The sequence below is a fragment of the Dromiciops gliroides genome, chromosome 1 (assembly GCF_019393635.1).
Source record: "Dromiciops gliroides isolate mDroGli1 chromosome 1, mDroGli1.pri, whole genome shotgun sequence".
Classification (NCBI taxonomy): domain Eukaryota; kingdom Metazoa; phylum Chordata; class Mammalia; order Microbiotheria; family Microbiotheriidae; genus Dromiciops; species Dromiciops gliroides.
In genome coordinates this window covers 176,281,545-176,300,615 of record NC_057861.1, presented here as the reverse complement: position 1 = coordinate 176,300,615, position 19,071 = coordinate 176,281,545, and the positions used below count along the sequence as shown (strand labels likewise).

Below are 19,071 nucleotides of genomic sequence, written 5' to 3'. Positions count from 1 at the left end.
ACTTGAGTAAGGGTTTCCATTAACGATTAAGGGTTTACTGTAATTTATCACCCCAGCACTTTAAAAACAATTAAAAGTAAAGCAATTAACTGATTCTTTGCTCCTTTTATGCCAAGAAATATGATATTACTGTCAACATTTGTAATCATTAGCTATTGATTAGCATATGTTCCTAGCCTAATTTACATAAAGGGTACACTAATTATATACTCCCTAGTTGTCTATTTTCTCTCTGTGTGCTCCTATTTTGCTGAATGAGAATTTTAGCTACTGACCTGCAGCCCCAACTGAGATGGATTCTGTGTTGTTCCACACCTCAGCAAAGTTAGGTAAATTAACTAAGCAACAAAAGAACCATTTCTTCTTCACCCTCTTCCTTTATTTCCTTCCACAAAAGAGAACCAGAACCTTCTAACAAATTATATACAACAAATTCTAATTTATAGGGGGACTTTATGTTCTGAAAATGCACATGCTTGAATCAATCCAACACTTTATACAGTTTCAAAATAAACACAGGATTTCAACCCTGAATCACAGAAGACAAACATCCAGTTTGGGAATAATAACGATTTAATGACAAAACAAAACTGTAGCACAGTGATCATAATATTGAAGTATTGTCCTTTCTGTTTCATTTAACAACATGGAAAAGTTATTATTGTTATCCATTTAATAAGTTTTGAAGGTATTGGTACGATTTACTTCTGAACCAAAGTTAATTCATTGGTAACTTTAAAAAAAACACCATTTTGCATAAAAATACATAAATTGAGCACTGCAGACACATTATTTACACAAAGAAGCTAAACAGAGTTCAAATTTCCCCAACTTCCTAGTATCTCATCAATGTATTACTCCACCTAACTACTGGATGTTACACTTCAGACCAAATAAACAGTTTTTTAAAACCCTTATAACTATGCGAACCCCAACGTAACATTTTCTACAACATGACATTTACTTCAGGAACAAATAGTTTTCTGGGTGTTGCACTCACATTGAACGCTATCTAAACTAGATTTTATGGATTCATAAATTTATTTAGCTATATATATGCATATATATTTCATGATAAATTCACTAGGCCAGATTCCACATGTTCTTTCTGGCCAAATTGACCTTGGCATAAATATTCTGAAAGTTAACAATTATATAATTAAATGATACAGCTATTCTGGAAAGAACCATTCATTTTAGTTGACTAAAGAAATTGGAATATGGCTCACAGTAGCTACCACCTCACAACAAATATTTCATCACAAACTAGAATAAGTAGTATGTTAGTAATACTCCTTCAAAAAAAATGCAAACATGGTAATGCTAATCATCATCGGGGTGGGGGAGGTGGGGGTTTCAAAAGGTTCCCTTTTTCCACTGGGTACACCAGTTCCAAATGACATAGTGTACTTTAAAACCTAAAATCTGCTAAACAATTCTTCTCAGAAGTATATAGTCAACTTCCTCTACCTCAAGGAAAATGGTCCCTTCACTTGGGTCACATTAACCTTTGTCTTTCTTTGAACTAATTTTTATAAGAACTTGATCCCACTTTATAAATTAGACTGTCCTGAATTTAGAACATCAGGGATAGCAACCAATGCAGTCACAGATGCCAGTTATGACCATTGCTTGAAACCCTTTGGGTAGCATCCCAAGCAAAGCCTTCAGCTCTGCATATTGCTTGCTCCTTCCCCCATGCCTACCCACAGATGAAACACAGCAGTTGATTATGTGAACCTAAAACCTTCATACCTTATTGCTATTCAGTACAGCAAAACAGAACATGCATGTTCTCAACTCTTCACAAACCATGAGTTGGAGCATTTCACTCTCCATCTCCAAAAGCCAAAAATTAAATAAGTCAAGTGTCTTTTGAAATGAGAGTGTCAGGACATGGAGGGGAGGAAGGCAAGTGGATCCAAACTGTGTTAGATAAATCACCCTTTCTCTTCACTTTATAAGAATTAATGGAAAAGAAGACCTATTTTCTCTTGATAGGGAGTGGAGGCTGAAGGAGTAATGGGGTCAAAGATCAAGTATACTGAGGCAAAAGAAAACAAAAGGTCTCCAGTACTTCTCACAGAAAGGTGTAGGTTAGAAAAATCTGGGTACAAACAGTATCTTCAGGACAAATGGCCAAATTCTCCTGTGGTTCAAATTTCTCATTTTTTTCAAAGAGAACTCTGCAGTGGAAGAGAGCATAAGTCTGGGGGCTTCAGGATGGGGAAGAGTGTGCAGAGGAGGCATATGTCTTGAATTACAGAGTAAATAGCAGAGAGTGATATTAAGACAAAAGAAATACAAGGGGATGAATGGAGGGTAGGTAGCAACAGCAATGTCCAGGGTGAATGCACACTTCAAAAGTGTTTGACTTGTAGTAACTTGTGCCCTCCTTCCATAAACATAAGAGTGATGACTACACAAAGAAGAGCCAGTTCATCATTAACTTATGGCAAAAATCTCTGCTGCAACACTACATGGGCATACTATATTCCCATTAGGGTATCTGTTTAACAACATTGCCAGAAATGCTCTGTTCTTTCTCTGGGTAGACACTGTTCCCTTTGAGCTCCAAGAAGGTTTAACTTGGGCACATCTGCTTCTTTCCTAAAACCTAACCTCCAAGCTGAAGTATCAAATTTTACTATCAGTGTTAAGAAAAAAATAATAAATAAACCAAAGGCTACAGATTGATGTGGAAAACAGACCATTAAATGTAATTAACGTGTCTGTTAAATGTTAGACACAAATCATAAGAACACCAAAAAAAAAATTTTTAAGGAACTAAGTTACAAACATGGCAAAGTTTTTTCAATTTCTCATTTTTGTAGCATCTTTTATGAAGGTGATGACATACAGTCTAAAAATTCATGGCATACACACTGGCAAAAACCATACACCATAAGAATAACAAGGCTCGAAGGGACAAGGCTGACAAAGACAACCCCGAGGGTGACTTTCTTAGAGACCAGTAAGTAGATCCCTAGGGGCAAAGAACTGAAATATAGCAACCCTAGCAACCAAACTAACACCCGGATTGATGTCTGAAAGAGCAGAGAGGTACAGTTCCACACTGTCCAGTTGTGGGACACGGTAGCGACAGAGTCAAAGCTGGTGGGCCTGTAAAACTCCACCACGGGTGTTGAGTTCAGAGACTGAGGGCTCTCTCTCTGGACCTCCATGATGGTGATGACCAGGCAATTGGAGGACGTGTGAGAAGGACTGACCAGAGAGGCCAGTCTTTTGGGCGTCAGCAGCAGCTCCGCGGGGTTGTCTGGCAGGCATTTCTTCCCCTTCCCTCCACAAGTCAAGTTCACGAGGATGTTGTGATCATCTGGGAGGCTGTTCACCTCATCGTCAGGCAGGCAGGTCTCAAACCTACAGAAAGGACACACGATGACGCCCTGAGGGGAGTCCCCAAAGTCGATGATCTTGTAAAGGCATTTGGCACAAACGCGGTGACAACACTCCAGTACTTTGGGTTTCCTCTGCCTCAGGTTGTAACGGTTGTAGCAGATCTTACACTCAAGCTCGTCAGAGATGGGGGACTCGGCAGTGTCCTCTGGAGTCTGGCTGGTCATCTCCGGGCTATCTTCTGTGGCCTCTTCTACCAGTGGGGTTTTTCTAAGGGACGTCTAGGCGATCCCCAAGAACATCATACCATTCAAATCAAGCAGGACTCACACGTTCATTCTCAGTTTCTGCACATGACTTTGCTGCCCAGACTCATGTGGAAAAAGGCAACGTGAAGATTCTGTGAAGGAAAGAAATAGTCTGACAGTGAACAAAATATTAACAAAGAAGTTTAGTTTTTTTCAAGTCTACACACAAAATAGGTGCATTAATTTATTAAATTTATTTACTTAAAGGGCACTTAAATGGCATAGTGGATAGAGTGCTGGGCCTGGAGTTAGTTAGAAAGACATCTTCCTGCGTTCAAATCTGGCCTCAGACACTAACTAGCTGCGTGACCCTGGGGAAGTCACTTCACCCTGTTTGCCTCAATTTCCTCCTCTGGCAAACCACTCCAGTATCTCTGCCCAAAAAACTCCAAAGGAGGTCATGAAGAGTTGAACATGACTGAAAAATGACTAAACAACAAGGTGCTTAAAAGGATACTTTCTAGACTTTAATATACAGGATCAATTTTCTTCAAATACCAAACCTTTTCTGTGTGCAACACATCCTTGGCTCCAGGACAGCAAAGATACCATATTTGAAAAGCTGTTCTAAGAGAGGTCAAATAACCTTCCAATCTGTAATGACATGCTAGTGGACAAAAAAAGAAGAGAGGTACAAAATAGGAAACTGTCCCAGAAAGTTAAAAAAACAAACAACCTTCTGGCTTCTTTAAAAAATGTCAAGGGTTTGAGACTTAATTTACTTAGTATGATGTCAATAACTCAAGAGCCAGAGGTACACATACTAGGATCTTAAATTAAATGTTTAGTTACTTATGGATTGATTGATTGACTGTAGTCCAAACAGTCTCTTACAAGGCTTCGTAACCCACAAAAGAAAAAGGCTCCTTCATGTAAATGCTTAGGCAAAGGGTGCTAGAATGGAAAGGAGGGGCAATTAGGTAATGTGGTGGATAGAGCACTGGGACTAGAGTCAGGAAGACCTGAGTTCAAATACAACCTTAGACACTTACTAGCTGTGTGACCCTGGGTAATTCACTTAATCCTGTTTGCCTCAGTTTCCTCATCTGTAAAATGAATTGGAGAGGGAAATGGCAAACCATTCTACCAAGAAAAGCCCAAATGGGGTCACAAAGAATTGGACACAACTAAAAATGACTTAACAACAACAACAAGAGGATGGAATACTATTCAGGGCCAGAAAATTGTACAGAGCAGACTGTTCTTTCTATATCAATACAAAGTAATCAGGTGTTCAGTTTAGGATCTTTTTTCTTTTTGCTCTGACACTTGATAGAACAGTCTTAAGTACCTAACTAGCTATATATGTAGGGAATAATAAATAAACATTTATTTGTAATAAATATTTATTTCTAGTAATGAAAAATAGGAAAATCAAATTTCCCCATCCCAATGAAATCAAAGGTCTATTCTCATCCTCTCCTAAGTAGTCCTAGCTTAGCCAGGCACAGATGATAGGCAGCATGTCATAAGGGAAAGAACACTGCTATTTACTAGCTGTGGGACACTAGTAAAATTATTGAGCCTTTCTGGTCCTTAGTTTCATATTCTGTTAAGAAGAGGGGGCTGAACTAGATAACACCTAATGGTTCTTTCCAGTTTTAAAACCTGAAATCTTCTCCTCATTAGGTAGCCTTGTATTATATATATTTTTTTAAAGTGAATAAAATTGGACCTCCATTATCTTTTCTGACCTTGGATCTATGGTGATGTGCACAAGTTCAAATAAAGAGTCAACTCCCAATTATCTTTAATAATAGAAGAGTAGAAATATGTAAGCGAGGCGGGGGGCGGGGGGGGGGCAGAATCCAAGCAATTTGCATCTGGCCTTGGAATATTTGATTTATTTTGGCAGCAGATATAGCCTTTTAACTATGTGCTGCTTAGGCAAATATAACAGTTCGCTTGTATTTCTGAGCATACACCAAGTGATAATGGTGAAGGGCTGCCAGAATCCTGCTGGGTAGCAGTGGGCACTCAGTATGGAAGTAAATGCTTTCCATAGATCTTGGCGGAGTCAGAGAAGTACAATGGGAAGAGGCTCTGGAGTACGAAGGGCTCTGGAGTCAGTGGTCCTGGCTTCAAACCCTTCCTCCAACACCTATGTGACCCTGAACAAGTCATTCAACCCCTCTGGGCTTTAGTTTCCTTGTCTGTAAAATGAGGGGATTGGACAAGCTGGCCCTTTGAGCTCTAAGCCAACAATCCCCATGATGTGCATTAATGGAAAGGAGTAAATCCAAAACAACCACATAATCTAAAAGTCACACACATTTGGTTCAGTCATACATGGCATGACTTTTACAGAACCTTCTTGTTTGCTTTTGTCTTGGGCTGATATTAAAACAGAGATCGTATTCGCTAAGCATCTAACAGAGGGCTGGCAGAGGATGTGCTTAGAAGAAAAAACACTCTGAAATTTTTCAATATTCTGCTCATTAACTGTAAACAAAGAAAACTGAGATAGTGTGTGCATGTATGTATGTGTGTATGTATGTATGTGTGTATGTATGTTTAAATGTGTATATGATTTACTACCATGCAGATAATAACCATCTGTGGATTAGATTAACCACCAAACCTCCCTTCAGCCACCAAAGTGATTTTTCTAAAGTGCGGGTCTGGTGGGCAGCTAGGTGGCACAATGGATAAAGCACCAGCCCTGGATTCAGGAGGACCTGAATTCAAATCCGGACACTCGACACTTACTAGCTGTGTGACCTTGGTCAAGTCACTTAACCCTCATTGCCCCACCAAAAAAAAAAAAAAAACCTTAAATTAAATAAATAAATAAAATAAAACAAAGTGCGGGTCTGAACAGGTCACTCCCTCTTTCAATAAACCACAGTGGCTCTCTACAGCCTTCAGGATCAAATACAAAATCCTCCATTTCATGTTCAAAGCCCTCTATATCACAGTCCCCTCTAGCTACCTTTCCAGTCTTCTTATATCCTATTCCTTGTCATATGCCCATTAATCCAATGTCACTGGTCCCCTAGTTTTTCCACAACAAGATACTCCATCTCTGTCAGATTCCAGCACTTTCTCTGGCTATCCAACAAGCCTGGAATGCACTCTCTCATCTCCGCTCCCTGGCTTCCCCAGCTTCCTTTAAGTCCCAAAAGAAATCTCAGTTCCTACAAGAAAACTTTCCCAACCCCTGTTAATTCTGGCGCCTTCTCTCTGTTAATGATTTCCTATTTATCCTGTACATAGCCTGTTTGTACATATATAACTGTTCACTTGTTGTCTCCCTTATTAGATTGTGAGCTCACTGGAGACAGGAACTGTCTTTTGCCTTTTTGTATCCCCAATGCTTAGCACAGTACCTGACACATAGTAGCTGCTTAATAAATGGTTACTAACTGACTGACTGGTGATTACACTTCTCCAAAGAGCTTCACTGATCCTCATCCACCACAAGATCTTACCACTTCTGACCCAAATTCTCCTCTCCAAAAGTTTAAATCCCCTCCCAAATCAGACCCCAGGTAGCAGAAAAGACTGAGTGAGTCAGAAGAAAGGTAGGACTTTGTGGGAGAAAGAATGACAAAATGTGTGGACATGTGGGTATAAAAAGGCACAAGAGAGAATGTGCCTCAATGGGTATTCAATAGATTGCATGTGTGTGTGTGCGAGGGGGGGGGGGGGGAAGAGAGAGGGGGAGAGAAAGAGAGAGAGAGAGAAAGAGAGAGAGAGCAGTATGTATGACAGAGACATCACAGAGGCAAAGGCAGAGTTAGAATATACAAGTATATACATGTCAGGTGTACCTAAAAGTCTTAGTGCAATTACAAGATGTAATAATGAATACCTTTAAGACTTTGGAGGACACTCTGTACATGTATGCATACATGCATACATACATATATATGCGTACATACATCCTACATATTTGTATGTGACATATGTGGGTCCTAGCATAGTCACAATTGTCTTAATGTTATACAGGTAACTATTCTATAGTGCTCTGAGGTTTGCTAAGTGCTTTACAGTATTATATCATTGTCTCCTCAAAATAACCCTGAGAAGTCGGTGCTATTTTTCTGCCCATTTTACAGGTGAAGAAACTGAGACAGAAAAAAAGTTAAATAACTTGTCCAGGGTCACACGACTAGTAAGTGTCTGATGCTGGATTTGAACTGAGCTTTTCCTTACCTCTAGATACAAAGCTCTACCCACTCTGTCACCACCTAGATCCTGCTAGTGACATTGCTACTTTTTTGTTCAACTCCCTACCATCAAAAAGGTTTGAGTTTAGCTTACTGGCACTGGTAATAGATTAGATTATCTGTGTCTTCTTTTTTTTTTTTTTTTTTTTTGGTGAGGCAATTGGGGTTAAGTGACTTGCCCAGGGTCACACAGCTAGTAAGTGTTAAGTGTCTGAGGCCGGATTTGAACTCAGGTACTCCTGACTCCAGGGCCGGTACTCTATCCACTGTGCCACTTAGCTGCCCCTGTGTCTTCTTACCTAAAGAGCTGTTACCATTAGTGACTAGCTTTATTTTGAGTAAGCCTATCAATTTTTATTTTACCTAAATATTCTTTTTTTTTTTTTTGGTGAGGCAATTGGGGTTAAGTGACTTGCCCAGGGTCACACAGCTAGTAAGTGTTAAGTGTCTGAGGCCGGATTTGAACTCAGGTACCCCTGAATCCAGGGCCGGTGCTTTATCCACTGCCCCATCTAGCTGCCCCTTACCTAAATATTCTTAACTACCAAATTGTTATGCTATAGGCGGGGCTGTATTTGTTATGATTTTATGTATCCAAAACATTCCAGAGAGGGGACTTTTAATAAGATGGGAAGATGTGTAATAATATTCAGATATATAGCATGATATTATCTCCTTTAGTTAACAGATCAGTATCCAGCATACTCACTTTGTTATTTTGAAACACTCCATGGAGAAGGGTCTCTGAGAGTGCTACTCCCAGCAGTGAATGACCAAGGGCCTTGTTTGGCCAGGGCTCCAATGACATACCCGAAAATTTAGCCTTTTACAAACAACACCTCCTGGAACAAGAGAAAAAAACCTAGAATCAGAAAATCTCTGAGTTGGAAGAAACCTAAGAGAACAACGAGGCTAACACATGACGAATTTAGAATCCCCTTTCCTTGACATCCTTTAGTGAGGGGGAGGCAAGGCATTACTCCTGTACCACTTTTAAAAAGCTTTACTTGTTATAAGATTCTTCCTTCAATCAAGCAAAACCTGCCTTTTTACAACTGCTAAGAGCTGAGAGACAACAAGGAAGGTATGGGGTGATATCCTTCCTCTGAGACTTTCTGTGTGGCCATTGACGAGTCACTTAACTTATCTGTGCCTCAGTTTCTTCATTTATAAGATGAGGATAGTAGCACCTACCACCCAGGGTTGTTGTGAGGCCCACAGGAGATAATAATTACAGAGAGTTCTATAAATGTCAGTTAGTCCAACTATTACAACTGCTCTGAATTTTGCCTTCTGAGTGTAACGATTGGAATGACGCCACCTGCTGGAGACTTACTGTAGCAAAACTCCGCCATGAGGAGAAGGCGTCTGAAGGCAAGACATGGAACTCTTTGGCGTCAGGAAATAACGTTTGCTTGTGGGAGGAAGAGAGAGGCGGACTCTCTCGCTCTCTTTCGGGTGGACTCTGGAGGAGAGCGGAGCTAAAAACGGGCTCTCCCTTTGATAGATGAATCTAGGCCTTTCTCTCTCTCTACCAAATTCTTATTCTCCTTAATAAATGCTTAAAAGTCTAACTCTTGCTAAAGTCTATAATTTATTGGCGACCATTCATTAGATATTTTAGACAGACTAGCTAGAATTTTAGCCCCTTACATGAGGTTAAATGGAACCTCCTTGCACATAAAAGCCCTCCAAATACTGGACAGCTATCATTTCCCTAAGTCTCCACTCCTCCAATCTAAACATCCCCAGTTTATTCAACTGATTCTCATTCGATGATCTCAATATTCTTCACAAACCTGATTGTCTTCCTCCTTAACATTTGGCAACCACAACAGAACAAAATATACCAGATGTGGTCTAACCAACCACACAGGGAAATGAGATATTTCCTTCATGAAGGTTAGCCAAACAGATGGATTCCTTCAAAAATAGATTGTTCCAAAGAATTAGAAAGGGGGTGCCCAAAATTGAGAAATGGTTGAAGGAATTATAATATGTAAATATAATAGACTACTGTTGTGCTGTAAGAAATGACGAAAGCTAGAAAGACTTGTAAAAACTGATAGAGTTAAGTGAGCAAAAGCAAAATTAATACAATAACATCAGCACTGTAAAGACAAACAGCTCTGAAAGATTTAAGAACTCTCATCCATTAAATGACCTACTACAATTCTAGAAGAATGAATATTAAGCATGATACCTCCTGACGGAGAAGTAATGGACTCAAGATTCAAAGTGTTTTGTTTTACTTAATTAACTATGCATATCTGTCAAAGTGGTTTTTGTGAGAGTTAAAAAGAGAGTTACATGATAACTTTATTATATGTTTAAAAGGAATAGCAAGTTGTACATAATAGATTTGCAGTTTCACCTACAATAATCTTTTTTCTATTCTACTGTTATGTAGATGTTTGTTTTATTAAGTTCGGAATAAAATAATTACCATTTTAAAAAAGAAAAAAGTGGTTTGTGGGTTTCCCCCTTTTCTTAATTGAGAAGAGAAAGAAAAAGTAAAATTTTGTTACTTTAAAAATAATAAAATTAATTTTTCATGTCCCCACAATTATTTCACTGGTGACAGGTATAGACAGAATGTTCATTTATGCCTATAATATATTAATTTTAGACTTCCAGGGGTAGAACCAAACTGATGGAGTAGAAGAGGTGGCTGAGGTCTCCCAACATTTCCCTCCAAACAATCTTTTTTCACACAGCTATTAGTGTTAAGTGTCTGAGGCCAGATTTGAACTCAGGTCTTCCTGAATCCAGGGCCAGTGCTTTATCCACTGTACCACCTAGCTGCTCCCTCCAAACAATTTAAAAATAACTCTTCAAATTGAATTCTGTTGTGGCAGAGCCAACAAAAGGCCAAGATGAGACATTCTTCTAGACTAAGACAGCTTAGGAGGTTGGAAAGAGAAATATGTAACACAAGGAGTGGAGGCTGGCCCAGTGCCCACATGGATGAAGCACCAGTGGTGGGTGGTAGCAACAGCTTCAGGAGCCCTCAAGCCATAGATAGTAAGGGGACCTGAAAACTGATCAGAATGAGATTACAAGGGACCCTTCTGCTAACAGTGGACCCAGGTCCAGATGCTGTTTGACAAATCCATTCCCTATACTCACATCTGGAAAACTTGACCATAAAAAGCTACTGTGGTGACAAGGGATACCAAGACACACATTCAGAAGAAGATAGTAAAGTCAAAACAGTTAGGCCTCAAAGAAAAATATACATTAGACATAAACTGAAAAAAAAAAACTCCTTGAAAAACTAAAAAAAAAAAGCCTTATTTTCAAAATCAAAGTGGTAGAAAAATTACATAAAGAAGTGAAAGCAAAGAAATAAAATTAATGAAAAAAAAATTAACTGCTTGGTAAGAGAGGCACAAAAAATACTGACAATATAATACCCTAAAAACCAGAATTGGCAAAATAGAAAAAGAGGGGAAACTAGGTGGCACAGTGAATAAAGCACCGGCCCTGGATTCAGGAGGACCTGAGTTCAAATCCAGCCTCAGACACTTGACACTTACTAGCTCTGTGACCCTGGGCAAGTCACTTAACCCTCACTGCCCTGGGGAAAAAAAAAAGAGGTACAAAAGCTCACTGAAGAAAATAATTCCTTAAAAATTAGAACTGCTTATTCCTGGAGCAGCAGAACCTACAAAAGGACAGGGTGAAATACTTTTCCAAAGACAACTTAGAAGGCCAGCAGGAAAGGTTTGTTGCAGCAGACCAGCACAGGCTGCGCCAGTGCCAACCCAGCCCCAGCAAACCAGGAGTAGGCCTTGGGAGCCTCTGAATCAGCAGCAGAAGCAACTGCTTCTGGAAGTCTTAATCCATAGACAGTAAGGGGATTGAACAGTTGGCCAGAAGGAGACTACAGGGGTCTCTGCTAGCACAGAGGCAGGATTCTGTTGTTTCGTACATAATCCTATTCAGGCCATAGTCTTGGGTGGTGGTCCCAGGCAGGAGAGGAGCACAAGCACACCAGAGCTTGCAGCCATAGTGGAGCGGGACTTTGTTCATAGTTCCAGGGCAGAAAAGTAGCAGGCCTCTGAATGCTTGCAGACCAAAGCACAGGCCAGGAAAGTAGTACACATACCTCTCCTTAAATCATACTACCTTGGAAGAACTAAAAATTAAAATTGCTCAAATGGAAACTACTGATCCCATAAGGCATCAAGAAACAATGAAACAAACTTAAAAGAATGAAAAAATAGAAGAAAAATGTGAAATATCCCATTGGAAAAACTGACTTAAAAATACATCAAGGGAAAGATAATTTAAGAATTATTGGGCTATGATCAAAGTCATGATCAAAGAAAGAGTCTAGATATCATATTTTAAGACGTTATGAAAGCAAACTACCCCTATGTCCTTGAACCAGAGAATAAAATAGAAATTGAAAAAAAATCCACCAATCACCTCCTGAAATAGATCACAAAATGAAAACTTCCAGGAATATTATAACCAAATTCCAGAGCTTCCAGGTAAAAGAGAAAATACTTCAAGTAGCCAGAAAGAAACAACTTAAATATTGTAAATCACAGTCAGGATAGATTTAGCAGCTTCCACCTTGAAGTAGTGAAGGACTTGGAATATGATATTCCAGAAGGCAAATGAGCTAGGATAACAACCAAGAATAACCCACCCATCACAACTAAATGTAATCCTTCAAGGGAAAATGCATATTTAATGAAATAGAGGACTTCCATGCATTCTTGACAAAAACACCAGAGCTGAATAGAAAATCTGACTTTCAAATACATAACTTAAGAAAAGCATGAAAAAGATAAACAGGAAAGATCAATCATAAGGGTCCCCAATAAGTTTAAACTGTTTACATTTCTATATAGAAAGATGATACATTATCTCTAAGAACTTTATCACTATTAGGGCAGTTAGAAGAAATTCTACATAGACAGGGTGTGGGAGTGAGTTGATTATGTTGGGATAATGTAAAACAAATGAACTGGTGAGAAAGAGGAAAGGAAGAGGAAGAATGAGGGAAATTATCTCACATAAAGGAGTAAGAGCTTTTATAATAGAGGAGAAAATAGGGAGCGATGTTTGAATCTCACTCATCAAAATTGGTTCAAAGAGATAATATATATAATATATAAATATATTATATATATATATTCAACTGAGCATAGAAATCTATCTTACTCAGCAGGGAATAAGAAAGGCAGAAAGGCAAGGGAATAAGAAAAGGAAGGATAAAAGAGAAAGAGTGTAAAGGAAGGCAATGGTCAGAAGCAAAATAACTTTTAGAGGTGGGAGAAGATAAAAAGAGAGAAAGAGAAACAGAACTAAATAGGATGGAGGGAAATGTATAGTAATCATAACTGTGAATGTGAATAGCATGAACTCACCCATAAAAAAGAAATGGATAGAAGAATGGATTAGAAACTAGATTCCAACAATAAGTTGTTTACAAGAAACATACATGAAACAGAAAGACACATGCACAATTAAAATAAGGGTCTGTAACAGAATCCATTATGCTTCAACTGAAATTTTTTAAAAGGCAGGAGTAGCGATCATGATCTCAAACAAAGCAAAAACATAAAAAAATAGACCTAACCAAAAGATCTAAGCAGGGAAATTACATCTTGCTAAAAATCACCATAGACAATGAAGTAATATCCATATTAAACATAAATGCACCAAATAGCATGGCATCCAAATTCTTACAGGAAAAGTTAAGGAGGAAATAGACAGTAAAACTATACTAGTAGGGGAGTACCTGAACTGTCCTTCTCAGAGCTAGATAAATCTAACCATAAAATAAATAAGACAAATCAAAGAAATGAATAGAATCTTACAAAAGTTAAATATGATAGACCTCTGGAAAAAATGAATGGAAATAAAAAGGAATATACCTTTTTTTCTCAGCTATACATGGCACCTTCTCAAAAACCGACCATGTATTAGGACATAAAAACCTCGCAATCAAATGCAGAAAAACAGAAATATTAAATGTACCCTTTTCAGATAATAATAGAATAAAAATTAAATTCAATAAAGAGCCATGGAAGCATAAATTAAATATTCATTGGAAACTAGAAAATCTAATTCTAAATGGGTCAAAGAACAAATCATAGAAACAATAACTTCATTAAAGAGAATGACAACAATAAGACAATATGCTAAAATTTGTGGGATACTGCCAAAGTAGTAGTTAGGGAGGAGAATTATATCTCCAAACACATATATTAATAAAACAGAGAAAGAGCAGGTCAATGAATTGGGCATAAAACTGGAAAAATAAACAGAAAAATGTCAAATTAAACACAAAAATGGAAATCCTGAAAATCAAAGAAAAAGTTAATAAAACTGAAAGTAAAAAACCCATTGAACTAAAAATAAAACTAGGAGCTGGCTTTATGGGGGGGAAACACAATAAAATAGATAAATTATTGGTTAATTTGATTTTTAAATATAGAAGAAAGCCAAATTGCCAGGATCAAAAATGAAAAGGTAAATGGACCATCAATGAAGATCAAATTAAAGCAATTGTTAGGAATTATTTTGCTGAATTATGTCAGTAAAACTTGATAATCTAAGAGAAACAGATGAACATTTACAAAAATATAAATGACACATATTAACAGATTAGGAAATAGAATGATTAAATAACCCTACATTAGAAAAAGACATTGAACAAACCATCAATGAGCTCCCTGGGAAAAAATACCCAGAACCAGATGGATTTATAATATAAATGAATTCTACCAAGAATTTAAGGAACAATTAAGCCCAATAGTATATAAACTATTTGAAGAAATAGGTAAAGGATCCCTACAAGATTTGATACCAAAACCAAGGAGAGCAAAAACAGATAAAGACAACTATAGACCAATTTCTTTAATGAACATTGATGCAAAAAATTTTTAATAAAATACTAGCAAGGAGATAACAGCAATATATCACAAAAATCATAAACTAAAATCAGGTAGGATTTATACCTATAATGCAGAGATGGCTCCACATTTGGAAAATTATAAGCATAGTTGATCATATTAATAACAAAATCAACAATCATTGGTTACATCAATAAGTGTAGGAAAGGTTTTTGACAAAATACAGTACCCATTCTTATTAAAAATCACTGGAAAGCATAAAAATCAGTAGAGCCTTTCTTACAATCAGTAGTGTCTATCTGAAACCCAAGAACTAGCATTATCTGTAATGGGAATCAACTTGACACCTGCCCAATAAGATCTAGGGTGAAGCAAGGCTGTCCATTATCACCGCTATTATTCAATATTGTATCAGAAATGTTAGCTCCATAGAAGAACATTGTACATAGTAACAACAATATCATACAGTGATCGACTATGAATAGCTTAGCAATCCTCAGTAATACAAAGAGCCAAGACAATTCTGAAGGACATATAATGAAAAATGCTTTCTTGTGAAAGAAATATGGAGTCTGAATGCAGATCAAAGCATACAATTTTACTAGGGTTCTTTTCATGGTTTTTTAGGGTCTGTGTTTTCTTTCACAACATGACTAACATGGAAACATATTTTGCATGACTATACATATATAACTTACATCCAACTGCTTGTCATTTCAGGGAAGAGGGAAGGAAAAGGAAGGAGGGAATTTGGAACTCAAGGGTTTTTTTAATGTTAAAAATGTTTTACATTAAATTGGAAAGAATTTTTTAAAAATTAAAAAGAAAGAAATGCTAGCTATAACTGTTGGTAGATTTGTGAACTAGTCCAACCAATCTGAAGAACAATTTGGAACTATGCCCAAAGGATTATAAAATCATGCATACCCTTTGACCCAGCAATACCATTTCCAGGTCTGTATCCCAAACAGATAAAAAAAGGGGGGAGAGGAGAGGGAGGACCCATATGTACACAAATATTTATAGTGGCTCTTTTTGTGGTAGCAAAAAAATTGGAAATTTCAGGGATAGCCATTAATTAGGGAATGACTGAACAAGTTGTGGTATATGATTATGATGGAATACTATTGTGCTATAATAAATGATGCTTCAGAAAAACCTAGGAAGATATTTGAACTGATGCAAAATGAAGTGAGCAGAACCAGAGGTACACTGTATACAACAACAGCAACATTGTAATGATCAACTGTAAAAGACTTAGCTACTGTGATCAAGGCAAAGATCCAAGACAATCCCAAAGGACCTATACTGAATAATGCTTTCTCCAGAGGGTGATCTGATGAACTCTGAATGCAGATTGAAGTTTATTTTTCTTGTTTTGTGCGTGTGTATATTTCTTCTACAACATGGTTAAATATTGAAATGTTTTACTAGACTTCACATGCATAATTAATATCATATTGTTTGCCTTCTCAATGGGTGAAGTGGGATAGGAAGGAGGGAAAGAATTTGGAAGGCAATTTTTTAAAATAAATGTGGAAAAAAACTTACATGTAATTAGGAAATATTTAACAAAATAAAAATACATATTTATACAGCTATATACACATGTATGTGTATGTATTTCCTTCTCCCTGTCTGGACAAATACTATAATCAAATATCTCTACTATTTCCCTAAACCTCCCCCAGATCATCAGTAAACATTCTGAAGAAATTTCATAATTTTATTTTCTCTCTAACCTAATTAATTTGTTTTTCAAGATTCAAATATAGCTCCTTTGTCCACTACTCTTTAACCTTCAATATTGCTCATCAATAATCCTGGTATTACTACAAATCAATATTTAAGTTGGATGGAATACCTGCAAATCTCTTATCAGATAACTTGGTTGATGAATACAAGGAATACTAAAAATGTTCCAATGCCTAGAATAACATAGGAATAATTCACTATTTTTAAAAACACCAAGCAAGATTAAAGTTATCCCACAATTACACACAAAAAGTTGACCATCTTAAAATATTTCACTTTCAAAGCATAGAGAAGCATCTAAGTTACTACTAATCACTTGCCAAAAGTTATTCTCCCGGACAATTGCGAAACTTGTCTTTACCTTTTCTCTGAATTGTTTTGATATTCATTTTTTTTATCGCAAATTTAGCAGCTAATTTACTTTTTAAATTTTAATAAACATTTTTATTTAAAGTTTTCTGCTCCAAATTCTATCCCTCTTCTCCTCCTTCCCCTCCATCCCCTCCCTGAGGCAGTAAGCAATCAGGTATAGGTTACACATGTGCAATTATTTAAAACATTACCATACAGGCATTTTTTACAAGAAAAATTGAATAAAAGAAAAAATGAAAGAAAGTGAAAATAGCATGCTTCAGTCTGTGTTCTATCAGTATCAGTTCTTTCTTTGGAGGTGGATAGTATGATTCATCATTAGTCTTTGGGGTTCTCTTGGATCATACTGCTGAGAATAGTTAAGTAATTCACAGTTCTTCATCAAACAATATTGCTGTCACTGTGAACAACATTTTCCTGGTTCTGCTCACTTCACTCTACATCAGTTCATATAAGTCTTTCCAGCTTTTTCTTAAATCATCCTGCTTGTCATTTCTTATAGCACAATCACATACCACAGGGGGCAGCTAGGTGGTGCAGTGGATAAAGCACTGACCCTGGGTTCAGGACAACCTGAGCTCAAATCTGGCCTCAGACACTTGACACTTAACTAGCTGTGTGACCCTGGGCAAGTCACTTAACCCTCATTGCCCCGCAAAAATAAATGAATGAAGAAATAAATAAATACATACATTCATAAATATATAAATGAATGAATGAATGAACAAATAAATAAATGAATAATAATAATAATAATAATAATAATAAACAATCATATATCACAGCTTGTTTAGCCATTCCCCAATTAATGGGCATTCCTTTGATTTCCAATTCTTAGCTACCACAAAAAGAGCTAGCAGCTCATTTTAAAATGTCATTTTAAATATTTTAACTAGTTTAACTCAAATCTACTTTAACTACTGTCTTCCATTAGTTAATACCTTTGTTCTACGCCCCACACATAATTCCCATATGATCAAAATTACTGTGTTGCATTTATTAACAACCATGGTTCTTTATTTCTATGGTGACATCATATCCAATTATAAAAGTGTAAACAGTAATTCTCTAAGTTTCTTAAAGTTTATTCAGAAGAAAATGGTAAAAATTTGTAATAACTTTAAAATGTGGAAGGTGGTGGAGTGGGGGCAATTAATGGTACCAATTATGTTCAGTTGCTATTTATGTAAACAAATCATACATCAATTGGATACACAGCTAAATTCACTGTGTTTCTTAAAAAAATTCAGCCCAGTTGACTTTTTTCCTTTTTCTTCTATTTGCTTCTGCAGCAAAAAAAAAAAAAAAATGTGAGGATAAAATAAGATAATAATTGTTAAACACTAAGCACAGTGCTTGACACATAACAGGTGTTTAATAAATATTTATACCCTTCCCCCTCAAGCTGGAAATCAATATATACATTTCAAATACAAGGACACACTCTTTTTCACTGTTTTTTCTCCCCAAATAGTTAAAAATCTTCCTATTCTTCAACTGGAAGAATAACTTCCAGATCAACAATCAGCCAGTCAATATATATCAGTTATTTGGACTATGTCATCAGGTAAGAATTATCCAATAACTTCCTTGATGAGTAACAAAGAGTGCTTTAAGAAGAACTACGAGACCTAGGCTAACAAAAGAATGCACCATGTAAACATTCTTTACCCATTCCTTTATCTTTATCTCAAAGAATCAATCTATGGAATAATTTTTATCATCGTTCAGTGGATTGGGGTAGGGGACAGAGGGTGCTCCTGTTCTCAATCATTTCTGTTTCTAAAAGGAACATTATGAGAGCAGTGTGCAACTGCATCCTTCTTTATGAATATCAAGGTAGAATAATCTTGCTCATAATATTCTGGATAAAGCCAGTCTCTACCCAAAGACTCTTTCCCTTATTTTTCACAGGCAAATCATTCCTATTCAGGAAGCTTTCATAGATATTTCCAAGTTTTCTGTACATGTGGTTCTTGAGAGACATGTAATAATATACCTATTCAATATGGAGCTGACAGTAACATTCAACTTAACCTCCAGCTTCTAAAATGTGAATGTTTTGTTTTCCGTATAAATTTCACCACTTTCTGTATTACTGTCCTGCTGCTTAGAGTCTCTCAATATAACTCAAAGTACCTTCGAGGGCATTCATAATTTCCACCAGTGTGAGGTGAAGGCAATCATGTTCCTCCAGTTCACCGATGAAAAAAACTGACAAGGAAAAATAAA

General features: G+C 36.9%; 1 protein-coding gene across 3 annotated transcripts in view; it reads right to left on the bottom strand.

The window, feature by feature from the left end:
* Nucleotides 1-383: 383 nt before the first annotated feature.
* Nucleotides 384-19,071, bottom strand: part of RNF182 (ring finger protein 182) — an 82,817-nt gene continuing 64,129 nt past the window's right edge. For 2 of the 3 annotated variants that reach the window (XM_043975650.1, XM_043975632.1), the window contains 3 exons: nucleotides 8,547-8,679; nucleotides 4,169-4,272; nucleotides 384-3,757 (listed from right to left, as the gene is read on the bottom strand). In XM_043975650.1, the coding sequence (XP_043831585.1) occupies nucleotides 2,841-3,584 (744 nt within the window). In that variant the 5' untranslated portion in view covers nucleotides 3,585-3,757; nucleotides 4,169-4,272; nucleotides 8,547-8,679 and the 3' untranslated portion in view covers nucleotides 384-2,840. The remainder of the gene's footprint in view (nucleotides 3,758-4,168; nucleotides 4,273-8,546; nucleotides 8,680-19,071) is intronic. The other variant, XM_043975641.1, reaches the window with a different exon arrangement.